Here is a 17,141-nt window from a genome sequence, read left to right on the forward strand (position 1 = left end):
TTGATGTAATGATACAATTTATATATAACCATTATGTTTCACAATTTTCATTTGTCATAAACATTTATCAAATGTATTAAAGACAATGAAAAAATAAACTTTTATAACCTCTATAAGAGTAGCAAATATGCAAATAAACTTCTGTTTAACCAGTCAGAGGTTTGTTGACCTGTTTTGATCTTTGTATAGGATTTGAACACACTGAACAATCAAACCCTAACCCAGCCTTGTCCAGCCAAAACCATCAGACGTCATTAGCCTTGAACTGTAGAACTCTTATCAAATAAAACAATATCCCTCTGAACTGACATCACCTGGAATGTCATGGTGTCTGTGAGACAGTCTGGATAGGTAAATGTTGGTGTGAATCAGATATCTACACAGGGTTAGATATCAAAAACAACTCACCGTCTAATCGTTTTGCTCTAAGACCTTTATGTCTGAAGCCATTTCACCCGATGCCTTTACGTATTAGCTTTATTAGTTGTGCTTCCTCTATTTTAATACTCACCAGCTACCACTAATAAAACATATTAATTTGTTAAATCTATGACATGGCTATACATCACTGTTAGCTAGCTAGATTGTTGCTAAGAAAACATGAACATGGGTACGTCCACTTGTTTTGCTCAAATGCAGGTAAAATCAGATCAAAAATAAGGTAGAAAATGACGTCATTTGCGAGTTGATACTTTCCCCCTTCAAAGATAAGTCATACACAGCATGAGAGGTGCAGCTGCTGGAAGTGATTTACATGGAAATTTTGAGGAATCATTAACAGCAGGGGCAAGAATAAAATGGTGAGAGCTGAATAGTGTGTTCAATCATCTGTAATTTCTTCTTCTGAATACAAGAATAACTATTACTACTGTTACATTTGTGTGAAAGGACAGGAAAATTAAACTGCACTAAAAAATACTGCATAAAGTAATGCTGGAAAAACTGTCAATGAACAGCATGACTCAGATTGCTACAGTCACAGTTGCAAGAAAAATTAGTTTTTAACAAAAAACGTCTTGAATAATGCAAGTTAAAAGCTTCCAAGAAACTGATACCACTCTTCTTCATGAGGATTTTTAAACAGAAACATCTCAGCATCTACGAGCTCCTAGAAGAACTTCTGAATACCTCCCCATCTTTCTAATCTTTCTGAGTTTTATGATAAATGATTTTATGATAAAATCAATAATGTTTAACCTAATACAACATATTATTGTATTATATACATATATATATATATATATATATATATATATATATATATATATATATATATATATATATATATATATATATATATATATTATATACATATATATAGGATCAGTATTTGTGTACACTGAATGAAGTGGTTCCTCCTCCTAGTGATAGAATTGGATGCAAATGGAGACCAACAGAGGGCGCTAGAGGTTCTCATTGTATTTTCTAGACGATAAATGCGGTATTTGAGTCTCTTTTATAAGCAATAATTGTACTTCTCTTGTACATTTCTTATTTAGATTTTTCACCAGTGTAGTTCTCATACTTCTGATATCTCTCACCAAAATCTTGAACAATGCTATTTGTCATGATATCCCCTATTTCCCTTTAGCCCCCATGCTTTCATGGTAATGTTAGTTTAATCTCAGCAACAGATGCTCTGTTCATGTCCCATTGGAGCATCTGCTGTCTCGTGCAATTAGCCGGCCACACGCATCACAGTTTGAACTTTGCAGTCTTATTGTCTGTTCATACTTCTTGTGTGCATGCGCAATTAAAATGGGGAAAATAAACTCTTCACCATTGAAAAAGAATCCCCAGATAGCTATTAAGTGAAAGTATGAATGCAGGGTTAAAAACTGGTATGTACATGTAATGCAACAGCGTTATGTTCCTTTGACCTTTAGAAAACTTGCAGAATGTCAGTAATGCCTGGCTGCTGAGGATTCAGCAGGCTACGCAAGTTAAGCAAGGTGGGGAATTGAGTTTTAGGCTTGTTTCAAGGACTTTCGAAGATGGATGCAGTCCATTGCAAGCCGGACACCCTGGGAAGTGTGTGTGTGTGTGTGTTGGGGTGGGTGGGTGGTTATACAGGCAATCAAATTAGAATTGTAAATGAGCTTTCCTTTTTAATATATTTATTTAATTGTCCAGCCATTGATGGGTATATCACCCATTAGAAAAGTGACTTGCATGGATAATGACACTTAAATCATCGGTTTTCTAAAGTGTTATGACTATAATGTTGTCAGATTGCAGGTTGAACCTGCTTTCTGTTACCTAGAATTGCCTAGGAAAGGTTATAAAAGTACAACCCATGAGGTCAAATGTAGGGGTTGAGTTAATCATAAGACAAAATAGCCAAGAGTTACTGCTGAAATGTTGAAAGCTTTCTGGAAAAGAATGTTGAAAAAGATTTTTTTTTGGACACAACACAAGCTATCCATCATCCCTCCAGCATGGTTTATTAAGTATAAAAGAATTGATTTACTGAACATTGGGCTAATGGGTATCCTTCTGGCTGCTTTACATTATAAACAGCGCTACAATGTGCCTATAATATGTGTTATTGAAAATCAAATAATATAATAAAGTCTTTCTCAACAATTAAATGTGTGGGGAAAAAAAGACCCAAGACCCAATCAGTGTTTGATGAAACTGGATTATTTCTCCAGGGTAGCTTTGCATTTAGTAAAAGAGGACAGTTGAAAAACAAAGTGAACTTATTACTGTACAATTTTATTAAACTATGTTTTAGTCACCCAAATAAGCCTTAATATATGTAAGGTGAAAAACTAAATAAATGGATTACTAAATCAGCAATATTCTCACCAAATCTTCTGACCAAAAGATTAACTAGATGCGTGTTTCCTTAGGCATGTTTATGAATCTGAGACTGTTCATACAATCTAACCAATCTAAATAATATGGTTTTAAAAATCAATCTTTAACCAATGTTATCATGGGTTTGTCAGTTTGCTTATGCACCAGGGACATATCAAAATTCCCAATAGTAATTCTTCTTCTTCTTCTTCTTCTTCTTCTTCTTCTTCTTCGTTTGACTAAGGATCAACAGTGCCAAAACATGTTTTGTGAAACCAGAAGCAAAGCTATATATAGTGAAGTGAGTTATAGTCATCAAATACCACGTAGGAATGTGAACAGGGCCACATTGCCTGTCATCCTTGTTGTTGGATTAATGTATAACTCAAATAATTTAGCATTTTATGAGACCAAAAAAAATAAAGTTTATCATCCTAGTAACAGTATATGTAGGTCACTTGATCATCAGATATCATCTGCATTATCAGATACATTATCAGGTCTCTGTTTTAGTGAGCCATCAAGTGTCTCAGTACTGCTATCTTAAATGTACACATCTAGAGCCTTACCTAATTACTGTAACAGCTGCAACTCCAGCAGTAACAGTATCTACAGTAACGGTCAAGTTAAGGTCATGAACAGCTTAAGTGGTGCTGTGTGCTCCAATAAATCACAGTAAACGTATTACATTCTTACTGGCGACAAGTACAATGCTAATTCGTAGACAGAATTAAGCATATATTCAAAAATTGCAACATAAGCCTGATCTTGCTGATGGGTTTTTTTTTTTGTTTTGTTGTTTTTTTGTTTATTTAGAAGGATTAAATATGTGACTTTTCCGCTTCAACAGACATCCTAAATAAAGCATTATCATGTAAATAAATTGCAACTCCAAGACTCAATGGGAAGCTGCTTGATAATGTATCACTGCAATGAGTAAACAAAACATTTTCACACTGTCATTTAAATGAAGTAAGGCAATGAAATATGCATAAGCCTCATAATATGACTACAATTGCACAGTATATGATAAAATGCGATTGTACGACACATATAGTCACACACTAATTTGACAGCATGCGCAAGATTTAGCAATATTTTGTAGGAAGCCCATGCGGTGAGTAGCTTCTCATTTCCTATGTCGAAGACGTATCCTGTGGGGTCGAGCAAGCAAAGGAAACTGTTAAGGAAATGGATGAAACTCCTAAAATAAGCTTAAGAACTGTCCAATGCATTATTAAAAACCTGGAGGGGTGGGGGTAAACCATCATCTACAAAGAAACAAATGTGGTCAGTAGAAAATCTTGAATGATCATGATCGGAGATCACTTAAATATTTGGTTTTAATCAAAGCGTAAAAACAAAAGTAGAGCTCACAGCTACGTTTAAAAGTGAAAGTAAGGGCATTTCCACGTGCACAAGGCAAATGGAACTCAAGGGATTGGGATGAAACTGCCGTGTAGCCTTAAGAAAACTACTTATCAGTGAGGCTAATCTGAAAAAAAAAAAAGGCTTCGATTTGCTAGGGAGCATAAAGATTATACTCTGGAGCAACTGGGGGGGGGGGGGGGCATGTGGTATGATGAGTCCAGATTCACTCTGTTGCAGAGTGATGGGCACATCAGGGTACGAAGAGAGGGAGATTGTGTTGCACCCATCTTGCCTAGTGCTTACTATACAAGCCTGTGAGGGCAGTGTTATGATCTAGGATTTCTTTAGCTGGTCAGGTTTAAGTTCAGCAAGCTATGTGCCCTAAAATAAGGTCATCTGAACACTTGAGCAGGTTTTTCTATCAGTACATTATTCTCTTGATGGCACTACACTAATATTTCCTCAAGAGCTCTTGGTTGCTGTTGTACAAATGGCTTTATTTACATTTACATTATTTACTGTCCAGTGTCACCCAATGAGGATGGGTTCCCTTCTGAGCCTGGTTTCTCTTAAGGTTTCTTCCTCATATCATCTCAGGGAGTTTTTCCTTGCCACCGTCGCCTCAGGCATGCTCATTAGGGATAAAATAGATATAAAATTAACTTTAAACTATATCATTTCTTTCTTTCTTCTTTGTTTCTCTACTTCTGTAAAGCTGCTTTGAGATCATGTCCATTGTTAAAAGCGCTATACAAATAAATTGAATTGGGGAAAAAAATGGAATTGAATAATCCAAGATGACAATGCCCGGATTTATCGGGGTCAGATTGTGAAAGAGAGGTTCAGGGAGCATGCACACCCATGGATTGTCCACCACAGTGTCCAGACCTTAAGTCCCAGTGAGAATCTTTGGGACTTGCTGCAGAATACTTTAGAGAAATAAATGCAACTCTGGATAACCATGTTGACCATGCCACGGTGTATGCTTGTCGTAATCAAAGCAAAAGTAGTAGTGTAAAGACATGTGGGTGACAGGCAGTGTGCTATTGCATGCAGTGGACTATTATTGGTGCAGAGAGCAGGGAGCTTCCACAAAGCCGCGCCCCTAAAACGCACAGATCGAATGAAAATTTGCTTTTGCTGTAAGTTCACTTTTGCACTCGCTGTGCTCAATAAAAAGCCTGGGACCTAAAATGCTGCCTGCAGTCCGGAGAAGACCCTTGCTTGCGCCGATTGCGCAGAAACAGTACTTGTTTTAGTTTCGGAAACATCAACGAGCAAAGGATGAGTTTGTTTCAGCTGGATGATTTTTTAGCAGGATGGATAGGAGGTAAGGGCTTATTCACTTATTCACGTAATGAGATGGCTTGTAACATGAATCTGGTGGACCTGTTTGTTTGCTTTTGAGAAGTGTGGTAATGTATTGGGGGAAAAAAGTAGTTCGATGAGTTGCTGTTCGAAGTCAAATAGTTACAAGGGTCGATTACACGCTGGCTGGTAATCCGTGTACTGAAGCAGTTTACTGAAGCGCATCTAACATGCAAAGTGCAAACTGGTCATTAATTCTAAAATAACCACAACAGCGCCTCTGATGGCTTCAGACATTCATATGCATTTAAGTGAAAAGTCTGGAAATGCTACTACTATCACTACCACCACCACTAATAATAATAATAATAATAATAATAGGGGAGGGCGGGGCCAAAAAAGTGTAAATGTGTATGTTGTAGCATGTTTATATGGCATATAAAACTTTTCTACCAATTTAATCTGATTTCTTTAATTTAAAAAAAAAAAAAAAAAGACATTAATTAAATAATTAAAAAATACAATAATTAAAAAAAAATGTAAAGGTGGTTTGTTTATGTATTTCTAATCATTTACTTACTGCTTAGTTGTCTCCTCTAATAATTTGATCTGATTTCTTTCATTTAAAAAAAACAAGATAAAATATGACATTAATTAAATAATAATTAATAATTAAAAAAAATACAATAATTAACAAGAAAAATTTAAAGGTGGTTTGTTTATTTATTTCTAATCATTTACTTACTGCTTAGTTATCTCCTCTAATAATTTAATCTGATTTCTTTCATTTAAAAAAAAAAAAAACAAGATAAAATGACGTTAATTAAATAATAGTTAATAATTAAGAAATACAATAATTTAAAAAAAAATGTAAAGGTGGTTTGTTTATTTATTTCTAATCATTTACTTACTTACTTACTTACTGCTTAGTTATCTGTCTGAAGAATAAGAATAAGTCTGGGTAAGTATGATCCTTTCACCTACATGACACGTAGTAAAGGTAGATGCTGTTTAAAAGTACCTTGAGATCAGATTGTTCTCTGAAAACTTCCTGAGGATGGGAGTACCCAATCTCCATCACTCCTAACTCCTCACCCCCCCCCACTCTGCTAAATCAATGTAGTGTCACATGAAAACTATGCGTCACATGATATAGTTATCTTATTGACTTGCCCCTCATTACTTTGTGTCCTGTCACTGACAAAACAGCAGCTGTCTGTTTTTCTTGGCCTGTTTCTCATGCTGCTGTAAATAAAATCTTTCTTTTTTTTAATAGGATTTTTGTGAATTACGGGGCTAAATGCACGCTATAGCATAGTTTCTTTTAATATCATCAGAGCATGTTCTAAAACAAAATACTACCTGCAACGTACTACCTGTGCAACTGAGATTCAGACCTGACTAATCAACTCCGCAGCCTACGGAATATAAGCATTTAGAGACTATATAGAATTATAACTTAGACATTATAGATTAAAATGATACAAATTATTCAAACCATATTGGAAAATTAACATTAGTTTTGCTATGGTAAAATTATCATCTTTTAATATCTTCCGAAGATGTTTGAATTATTTTTTTGTTGCTGTGAATACAGGAAGTATCCTACCATTGTCTACTACATACCAGTGTACACTACCAGTCGAAAGTTTGGACACACCTTCTAATTCAATGTTTTTTGTTTAGGGATTTATTTTCTACATTCTAGAACAATACTGGAGATTTCAAAGCTATGAAATAACACACATGGACTTAAGTAATCCATATGTAATGACAACAAAAAACAGTCAGTTGTTATTTTAAGACACGAAGGTCAGGTGTTCTGGAATAGTTCTTGCAAGAACAGTATTGTCAAGTGCATTTGCAAAACCCATCAAGCACCATGATGAAACTGGCTCACATGAAGACCATCCCAGGAAAGCAAGACCAAAACTTACCTCTGCTGCAGAGGAGAAGTTCATTTAGAGTTACCAGCCTCAGAAATCACCAATTAACAGCACCTCAGATTAGAGCGGTTATGAAGGCTTTACAGAGCATCAGTAGCAGACATGCCTCAATATCAACTGTTCAAAGGACACTATTGTGTATTTCGGCCGCCTTCAGCATTGTAAAGAAATAGAAAGAAATAAACATCAGGAAAGACCATGGAATTAGAAGATGTGTCCAAACTTTTGACCGGTAGTGTATGTGGAAACTACCAAATGAAGTCTGTTACAACATGCCCTGCATTCATTTGTGCCCTGCTGTCCCCTCTTGTATGTAGTACCGTTGATTTTCTCCCAAGAAAATGGACAGAAATTGCATCTTAACTGTTGTTTAATTAGACCTGTTTAAAATGCAGAGTGGCTGCTTAAAGCGACTAGCACTGCAAGTTGTTTTGAATTGCCTGTACCCAAAATCCATCCTTTTACAAAGTGCCAACTTGGGTGTTTACTTTACAACAATCTGTCGCATTGGGCTGCAATATTATGCCTGAAGCACACAATGTATGGTATTTAACAGAGTGGACAATGTGTTATTCATTCATCAGAGCTCAGGCTGGACAAGAACCTACAAAGCTGAATAGCTCATCCTCTCCAGCAGCCTGTTTGTTCCCTTTTAAAAATAGGCTAATAAAATGTTTTTATTTTTCACCAGGTGCCTCCAGTGTGATTGTAGGACATCCACTTGACACTGTGAAGGTATCTCAAAAGGAATAGCTATATGTAAAAGAAAGAATAGCTGTAGAAGGCAATGCTTTGATTTAAAGCTTTCATCCCACCCTTGTGTTCATATTTTATTTGGAAACTATTATGCTTTGTTAAAGTGTATTCTTAAAACCTTTATTTAACAGACGCGATTACAAGCCGGAAAAGGCTACAAGAATGCCTTCCACTGTATAGTGACCATCTACAAAAAGGAAACTGTAAGTGGTGCAAAAAAAAAAAAAACTTCCACATTCCCATAGATATCTGCCAAAAAAGTTGACAAAATATGATTTATGTCATCTCCATGTTGGTCTCTAAAAAAATTTCCTGTTTTTCTAACAGGTGTAAATAATGTCTAAAATGGACACAAGTAACCTTATTTTTCACTTGCAGCTTACTGGCTTTTTCAAAGGCCTGTCCTTCCCATTAGCAAGCATCACAGTGTATAACTCAGTGGTGTTTGGCTTCTTCAGCAACGCTCAGAGATTTATCAGTGACCTGCGTTATGGTGACAGAAGACACCCATGCGATATGCTTGACCTTACTTTGGCCAGCATGATGACAGGCCTGGTATCAGTGAGCCTAGGGGCCCCAGTGGACCTGGTTAAAATCAGACTACAAATGCAAACCCAACCGATCCTCGCACGTAAGTCTGAAACTGAAACAAGAATGTGTGATCTAATGCTCTAGTGTTGGTCATTTCCAAGTAAAGAGTAAAATGGTGTGCTCTACAATCACAAATCTAGTTGTTAGAATTGGATGCATTGCAGTAAGAATTGCACACATTGTAATCAGTGTTTAGGACTGCAGAGTTAGCAGAATGGAGATGTGACCTATTTATGTACTTGTCCAACATGTGTCAAGGGTCAAACTGAAATATGTTTACAGAAAACTTTACTCTTGCTGGCAATGGCAGTGTCCCTCTTCGATCAGTGGGGCTCCAGAATCAGCGTGCAGAGTGTACCGTATACAGAGGACCTCTTCACTGCATCAGCAGCATCCTGCAAACTGAAGGAATCCAAGGGCTCTACAGAGGTGCAGGGGCCATGATACTCCGAGATGTGCCTGGCTATGCCCTTTACTTTATCCCATACACGCTCTTCTGTGGCTGGATGAACCCTAATGGTAACAGCTCCCCTCATCCCTGCTCCATATGGCTGGCTGGCGGGTTAGCAGGTAAATAACACCATGGTGTCAATGTAGACATACTCTGAAAACTTCATGAATTGAATAAGCATATTGTTAACTTGTGTTTTAAGTCATTTGTTCCTAAATATTAGAAATATATATTGTTAATTCCCTCGACATTATTATATCATAGAAACTAAAAAAATAGATCTTTTAGATCTTTCTCACTAAGACATGGGTCTCACTTCTAAATTGTTCCACAGGATCTATCTCCTGGGTCACAGCAACGCCAGCTGATGTAGTTAAGAGTCGACTGCAAGCTGACACAATGCATCACAGGAAATATAAAGGAATCGTTCACTGCATCATACAAAGTTACAAGACAGAGGGACTACATGTGAGTGTAATACCTACTAGTTATGTATTGTACAGTGGTTTAGTGGTTCACTGGAAAACCACCTTAGATAACTTTTTTGTACATGCACATGCATATGGAGAAAAAAGTGACTGTATTACGCAGTATTACAGACGTTGGCTTCGAAGCACCGGCACTCCTGTTGGTTACCCTACAGTTAGTAATAATTAGTGTTATGTTTCATTCGTCTTAACTGCCACAGTTGGTTGATATCCCACTATATCACAAATAAGTACTGTCCATGAGGAGGACATGCTCCTGAAACAGGAGTAGCAGGTTACATCCTGTCCAGGTGTAGGCCATACTGATGACATGTATCACCCAGATGGCCAGTCTCTGTTTAGAATTGGGGTCCATCCAGTCAAAATAGTCTTGTAGGGTACACACTGTGCATGTCAAGGAACAGTCAGCGGGTCACTGTTGAAATCAATGCATTGGTAATTTAGTAAATTGGCTGATTTGGGCAGACACCCAAGAATTAAAGCACAAGCAAGGTAATCTTATAGCCAAGCCATACAGTTCTCCCACTCAGAAGAACTGACCAGAATTGATCAATCACAATAAAACCCACATTTTCAAGTAATTATCATACATAGTATTTATCACGTCACTAATAAAGTGATTCTGATTAACCCAAAATAAACATCAACTATTCTGTAGAATTTTCTTAACCCCTCAGACTGCTGAAGCCATGCTGGGCAAATCTTACTAAGCGTATATTATATCTCGTTGTCAAAATGTTTTCGGATTGCTGTTCACTCCTTACTTGTGACAAATATTCAAGCTGGCCTATTTGCTGTGGTCTGATGAAAACCACTAAATTATAGTTACAGTGGCTACTAATACTTATGTACTTTGGCACAAAATATGCATGTCTCTTTTAGACAGTTGAAGAAAGGTTTCGCCCTCCAGCACAATAACAACATTTATGACAGTTGGCAGGCGCTTTTATTTAAAGCAACTTCCAACTTTTGTTCATACCTCTGAGCAGGTGAAAGTTAAGGGCCTTACTTAAGTGGCAGTAGCAGTTTGGTAGTCCTAGGATTTGAACTCATAACCTTATATCCAGTAGACCAACATCTTTATCATTGTGCCTTTACCTTTAGCACAAAATCCAATTCAACAAAAGAATGACAAATGAATAGCAGAAGTAAAATGAATTCAACAGATTAATAGCAGAGGAAGAAGAAGGTCAACATTGTGAAATTTGATATGATTTATCTTGGTTTAACTGTTTAGGTCACAAGAACCTGCAATTTTATCAGGACTGTTTTTTTTTTATCCACCTTAAAACACATTTCCCATGAAAGGTGCCTAAAGTTCCAGCACCCCTAATTTAAGGTGCCTCCCTGCATCCCTAATCTTTGCATCCTCAGCAGGATCCACATGGGCTAATAGTGATCGAGTTGATTACACTGTCTGTATAAGGCTAATTTGTGTGGTTACCTACCCAAACAACCAGACTCCTGTGATTTAAGAGTGATACTTGGCCAGCTGTACGATTGTGTTGTTTCTGAGATCTGTGATCGTTTCTCAAGGGCTGTTTGGGCAACGTGCCCAAAGAGCATCCTTGGCACATATGGTAGGATTCTCAGGGTTGATTTATATGAGTCCGGCAGGGTGGATTCTGCCAACCACACTTGAGCCTGAGCATGTTATAAGCCAAGAAAAATAAGAAACGAAATAATAGATGTTGAATGATGGCATCCACATGACTCTCATTGCCCATAGCAGTTACTCAAGTATATCATAGGCTGATATGTTTATAGCATAACCCATTTAAAAACAATAATTCCTTTTAGCTTCTCGCTTGATGCTTGATTCAGCCCACCAGGTACTAGCAAGTAGTAGGCACTCAGGTAACATATGCGTCAAGATTTTTACCTGTAGAGGCACAGAGGTTATGGAATGAGCAATGACTGAAGATGGAAGCATTTGAACAGAACTAATGACAAAAAGTATAACATAGTGTGTTATTGTTGCTATAGTAACTTGATTGATTTTTACCATGATAAGATGCTTAAACCCTGACCTACTTAGCACCAGAATGCCATATTGATGGAATATTGAAGCACTGCTTTAGTTATATTGCTGGATTAATATTATTATTATTATCATACACCAATTGTTCTATACTATATTGTAGATTGTACTGTGTAAGCTAGGACAAATGGATGCATGGTTATGTCTGTTAATGTTCCTCCTTTCAATCCCCAATTCAGGTCTTCTTCCGTGGTGCATCTGTAAGTGCCATCAGAGGATTTCCAATGAGTGCTACAATGTTCCTGGTTTATGAATTATCTCTCAAGTTTTTCCGAAGCCTGTGATAAGTGTCCAAAGTTCCATCTAACACAGCAACTTTTTTGTAAACATGGAACACGTTTAATGTTGTTTAATGGTTTTTAAGAGTTTTAATGGCCTGAATGGGGGTTATCTGGTTGTTGATACTTTACTTTGGTATCAATTGCATATTTACTTACTTCTTATATTAAGAAAAACGCAGGCCATGAATTGCACATGATTTTAAAAATCTCAAACTTTTTATCAAAGCATTTGACTACATGTGTATTTAATAATTTTGTATTTTGCTTTTATTGACATGCTTTCTCTATAAATGTACAGTATGTTAGGGGGAAAAAAAGTAGGCAGTAGTTTCTAAAAATGCTGTATTTAATTTTTTCGTTTTTGTCATTATAAAAACGGCATATGTCTAACCACAGCTATTTATATTTTCGATATGATTTTATAATGTAACCCTGTAGAGTAGTAAATTTAACAAACTTGATTTCATAAAAGATACATGTGAATCAGTGGCATTGATCTATATACCCAGTATCTATAACAAGATTCAAAAACATTTGCCTTTTTTTGCTAGCTACTTTAGTTAGCTAGATAGATTTTAAACATTGCTTATATGTTGAAATGGCATATATGACATATATAATATATATATATCCAACCTCATGGACACTGAGAACAATAATTAGTAATCTTGTTCACCACTTTGTCTTTTTTTTGTTTCGCACCAATAAACTAAATGCACCAGTAGCCTTCTGAATTGCCCTCTAAAATGGCTTGGACTTGGATTGGACTCAAGAACGAACATGAAAAAACCTAGCATTGTTTCCTGAGGTAGCTAAAGACTGAAGAATCTGCAAGGAATGCTAACCAGTCTAACCAAGATGGTGTGCAATAAGAGACCAGAGGATCTTCAGTTCTAATTTCTCAAGAAAATGTATGTGAAGTAAAAGATACTGTCCATAATCCATGTTAATCATTTTAAAGAAAATTGTTTTGTTTTGTTGTTTTTTATTTTATTATAATTACAATAATATAAACTATTGGGGAGAATTAATTTCAAACTGACGTGATACATATTTCCACCAGGTGGAGGCATTGTATAATATTTTAATGGTTTGTACAGCGAGTTGTGTGTTGTTTTTATAACGCTGGGGGTCAGCAGTTTACTTGCTTGTCTGATTAATTGCATTGTATAAACCATTTTTAGACAATCTGTACCCTGTTATCATTGTGGGTTTTGATATAAAATATCCAGAAAGGCAACAGTTATAGAGCAAAGATTTATTATAATGAAATCTTTAAAAGAACAATAAGTTATCCTATAAATATTGATGTTGTTATTTTGGTAACCTAAACTCAATATCTCAGTGATACCTTTTCTTTAAGATCATACACATATTTAAGACATTAAGTAGAACATAGTGGATCACTTTCATGGAGTCGTTTGGATAGTTTCCCAAAACTAAGTTGCTGACTTGCTGTCCTCTCTTAATATATCATGTGCCTTGAATTACAGATATTTGTGTAAAGTGTGTCTACTTACTGTGTTTGTCATAGCTCTTTAGTAACTAAGTTAAAAGGAAGTGCAGAAAGTATTACACCAATCAGGCATAACATTATGGCCACTGACAGGCGAAGTGAATAATGCTGATTATCTCCTCATCATGGCACCTGTTAGTGGTTGGGTAGCAAGTGAACATTTTGTCCTCAAAGTTGATGTGTTAGAAGCAGGAAAAAATGGGCAAGCGTAAGGATTTGAGCGAGTTTGACAAGGGCCAAATTGTGATGGCAAGACAACTGGATCAGAGCATCTCCAAAACTGCAGCTCTTGTGGGGTGTTCCCGGTCTCCAGTGGTCAGTATCTATCAAAAGTATCCTTTAAGACCTGTAAGTTGCGACTTGGAGGCCCCACCTCGCAAATTACAGGACCTAATGGATCTGCTGCTAAAGTCTTGGTGCCAGATACCACAGCACACCTTCAGGGATCTAGTGGAGTCCATGCCTTGACAGGTTTTGGCAGCAAAAGGGGGACCAGCACAATATTATGCAGGTGGTCATAATGTTATGCCTGTTCAGTGTATATCGAGGGCCACGTAGATCAAGGCCTAAGGCATAAGGCTGATTTGTAAAGGTATGGGTTAGTACATCTAGTATTTGTTAGCATTTACGGTGCATTTTCAATGTTTTTCTTACTGCACATCACTGCATAGCATGCCGTATACTGAACAAACTCTAGTGATCTAAAACCTGAACCTGATCTTAAAATCAACCTGATCTGAAAAGTGTTTATATGGCAACAGATTGCAATGTGTTTTTTATAGATACAGTTATTGCTGACTGGTCATAAAATTTTCTAGATAACCCTGTTTACAACCAGTGTGTAAGAGATCTGGTTTCCATGACTCATCATCGTTGATTCTGAGCAAAATGAATCCAATTCATCTCGATGTGACTGAGCAAGCTAAACAGCATATGATCAATAATCATGCAAAAAAAAAAGGATTGGAACTACTTTATAAAAGTGCATTATGTAGTAGGACCACAAAGTATATTTATGTATTTGAATCCTCTGAAATGCTTTATAACTGAGGGCATATCACTGATTTTGTTAAGAAGTATTTAATTTTATATACAGTAAAATATCGAGTGAAAACCTACAGTAAGAAAATGAGAGAAGGATGTTTGGACATTGATTTCTTTCACAGGATTAAAATGGAATCTAGGGGTTTGAAACCTCCTGAGCCACATAAATGCATCTACACTCCTAACAGAGATGGATTATTGTCCTCCTCAACTCTGTCAGCCAGGCAATGGGTGCTTGAATCGGTTACTTTAAAGAGGAAAAGACATCAACTGAAAGGTTATGTTGTAACTACTGTACCTTTAAATACATAGAATAAAGCCAAAACACCTTCGTGTCGTTAGTCTATAGTGCAAAATGTATATGAATTGTGTAAAAAAAAAAATCTTGTTTGAGATTTTTTCTGACCGAAACCCTCATGTTTCATTAGACAATACTTTCAACTAAATTCAGTTGCGATTGCATTTTTAATGACGTTAATGCTTGAGTAACAGCACTTGCAGTCCACATGCTGTAATTCATTGTGCATCAGTGACTGTTTCTCTGCAGAGACAATGTGATTGGGTTACCTCAGCGTGTCCGTGGATGTCATGAATAAGGTTTTATTGCTCTTTTATTGTTGGGACAGGGAAGGTTCGCATGCCAGCTGCTGCTCCTGGCTGGTATATAAATCCCCTGAGTGCACCTCCCTACAAAAAGCAAACATGAGACAAGAGAAACATAATAACCAGCCTCTGCATTATGGGGATTCCTCTTTACTAAACTGACTTTACAGACTGTAGAACAGATTGCCTGGACATTATTTTGTAGCAGTGACATTAATGACCTGACAAAAAATAAAGAAATTAGTTTAAATAACATGTGTGGGATTTGGTTGTCATAAATTCTACAAAGTGAGCAACAAAATGCAAATATAAATGTGACGCAGTGATGTTTATGCTATGTTGGTCTCCTTCCACATGCATCTCCCTGCTTATTGTAATAATACCAGATTCCTAAAAGCAACACAAAGACCATTGCAACATGCTATAATTTTGAACACTGTTGCTGCAATCATAATGCTATGATGCTTTTAGAATCCTGGATGAAAATAAATGGCTATGCCAATAGCCTTTAAGAGGAAACACTTGGACAGATGATTTTTTCTTGAGTGTCTCGTGCAAACTGGACACTAATCTGTCTAAACAAGACATATGTTTTCCCTTTGGACCACCAAGCTTATCTTAGTATAACCTAACTCAATTGCGCTGAGATGTGGGTTCAGGTACAGTGGCACACCATGTCTCCTCAAACAGGCTCAGAACCAGCATGGTCTAATGACATACTTACATTCATTATTATAGATTTAATAACATATTCTGCTACACAAAGCTTATTTAAATGATTGTAGCTTTATAGAGCATGTAAAATGGATATAATACATGAAAGGGCTCCAAGGGCTGTTGCGTGTTTTGGAAGACAGATTAAAAGATTAAATGAACCAAATTAACAATGAATAATTGTTTATTAGGATAGTGAGTTATTTGGTGTTATGTAAAACACAGCAAATGTGCGTATATAATAATGGACATAATAGGATATTATATAACAAATATATTTTCAATAAAATAAAAAGACTGTGAAAAGCAGAGTGCATACTGTATAAAAGATTTCAATTAGCTCTATTGAATCTATTGTTCAGTGAGCTGCAACATCATAAAAGAGCTGTCCATATGTTACAGTCAATAGATCACTCCTACGTAAATGTGTAACTCTTTCAGATAGATTTAGCTTACTGGACAGCAGGATTTAATACAGAAAACTGTGGAATGCAAGGTGCAAGATGGATAATGGACATACAAAGGCAGGTTTTTGTATTGTAAAAAACGAAAACCAAGATAAATCACGTCAGAACTTGATTTCTCCGTCTTGACTTGCTAATTTTCCCAATCTTTCTTGCAAAAACACTGTAGATCCATCAGGTTGTGAGGGTCTCCCTGTACACAGCCTTTATGTAATAAATGTCATTTTAGATTGATGGCTCTTCAATGCTATTCCAGCATAAAAGCTCTTAGAATATCCATGCTTATATAAAATTCACAGTTGCCTAATGACTTAATAACATTTCCCGACCTAGAGCTCATTTACAGTGGCTCCAATTACAGCGTCATAATCCTTATTGTTCTCTTGGTACAGCATCATGAAACATTATCAATATACAAAGGGTATGCATTCTATTGGAACTATAATGTAGTGTTTGTTTAAAATGTTATCTGTGATTAAATATGGATTATAATCCAGAACTGATAGCAGTTAACTAAGTACAAATAGAACTAAAATACAACCATAAAAAAGGACCACAGTAAATCTTCTGAGGAATATTATACCACAGAGTCTATAGTGAGATAATAAGATTCTAGCTTAAGGAATTTGTTACTGCTTTTCCCTTTGTATAAAATGTATTATGTGCAATAAACTTATGCGATTCTGTTAATAATCAAAGGTTTAAGAAATATTTGCTTACATTTGAACATATAATGTATTTATTGAAATTATAATGTATTATGGT

The 17,141-nt window shown here is 36.2% G+C and overlaps 1 protein-coding gene across 2 annotated transcripts; it reads left to right on the top strand.

The window, feature by feature from the left end:
* The first annotated feature begins 5,314 nt into the window (after positions 1-5,314).
* On the top strand, positions 5,315-14,494 carry slc25a48 (solute carrier family 25 member 48). 2 transcript variants are annotated; one of them, XM_058396261.1, is made up of 7 exons: positions 5,315-5,503; positions 8,119-8,162; positions 8,315-8,386; positions 8,562-8,814; positions 9,057-9,344; positions 9,560-9,693; positions 11,934-14,493. In XM_058396261.1, exons 1-7 carry the CDS (start codon positions 5,458-5,460, stop codon positions 12,036-12,038), a joined length of 942 nt encoding a protein of 313 aa, XP_058252244.1. In that variant the 5' UTR covers positions 5,315-5,457; the 3' UTR covers positions 12,039-14,493. The 2 variants fall into 2 exon arrangements, with proteins under 2 accessions (XP_058252244.1, XP_058252243.1); XM_058396260.1 differs by having other exon boundaries at positions 5,353-5,503; positions 6,412-8,162; positions 11,934-14,494.
* Positions 14,495-17,141: the final 2,647 nt, after the last annotated feature.

This window comes from Hemibagrus wyckioides, linkage group LG08 (assembly GCF_019097595.1).
Source record: "Hemibagrus wyckioides isolate EC202008001 linkage group LG08, SWU_Hwy_1.0, whole genome shotgun sequence".
Classification (NCBI taxonomy): Eukaryota; Metazoa; Chordata; class Actinopteri; order Siluriformes; family Bagridae; genus Hemibagrus; species Hemibagrus wyckioides.

Excerpts from the sequence above, each read along its gene's own strand:
- slc25a48 (XM_058396260.1), top strand. The coding sequence starts at position 7,950 with ATGCCTGAAGCACACAATGTATGGTATTTAACAGAGTGGACAATGTGT. Across the intron at positions 8,163-8,314 it reads ATCCACTTGACACTGTGAAG|ACGCGATTACAAGCCGGAAA; the intron begins GTATCTCAAAAG and ends TTTATTTAACAG. Across the intron at positions 9,694-11,933 it reads ACAAGACAGAGGGACTACAT|GTCTTCTTCCGTGGTGCATC; the intron begins GTGAGTGTAATA and ends TCCCCAATTCAG.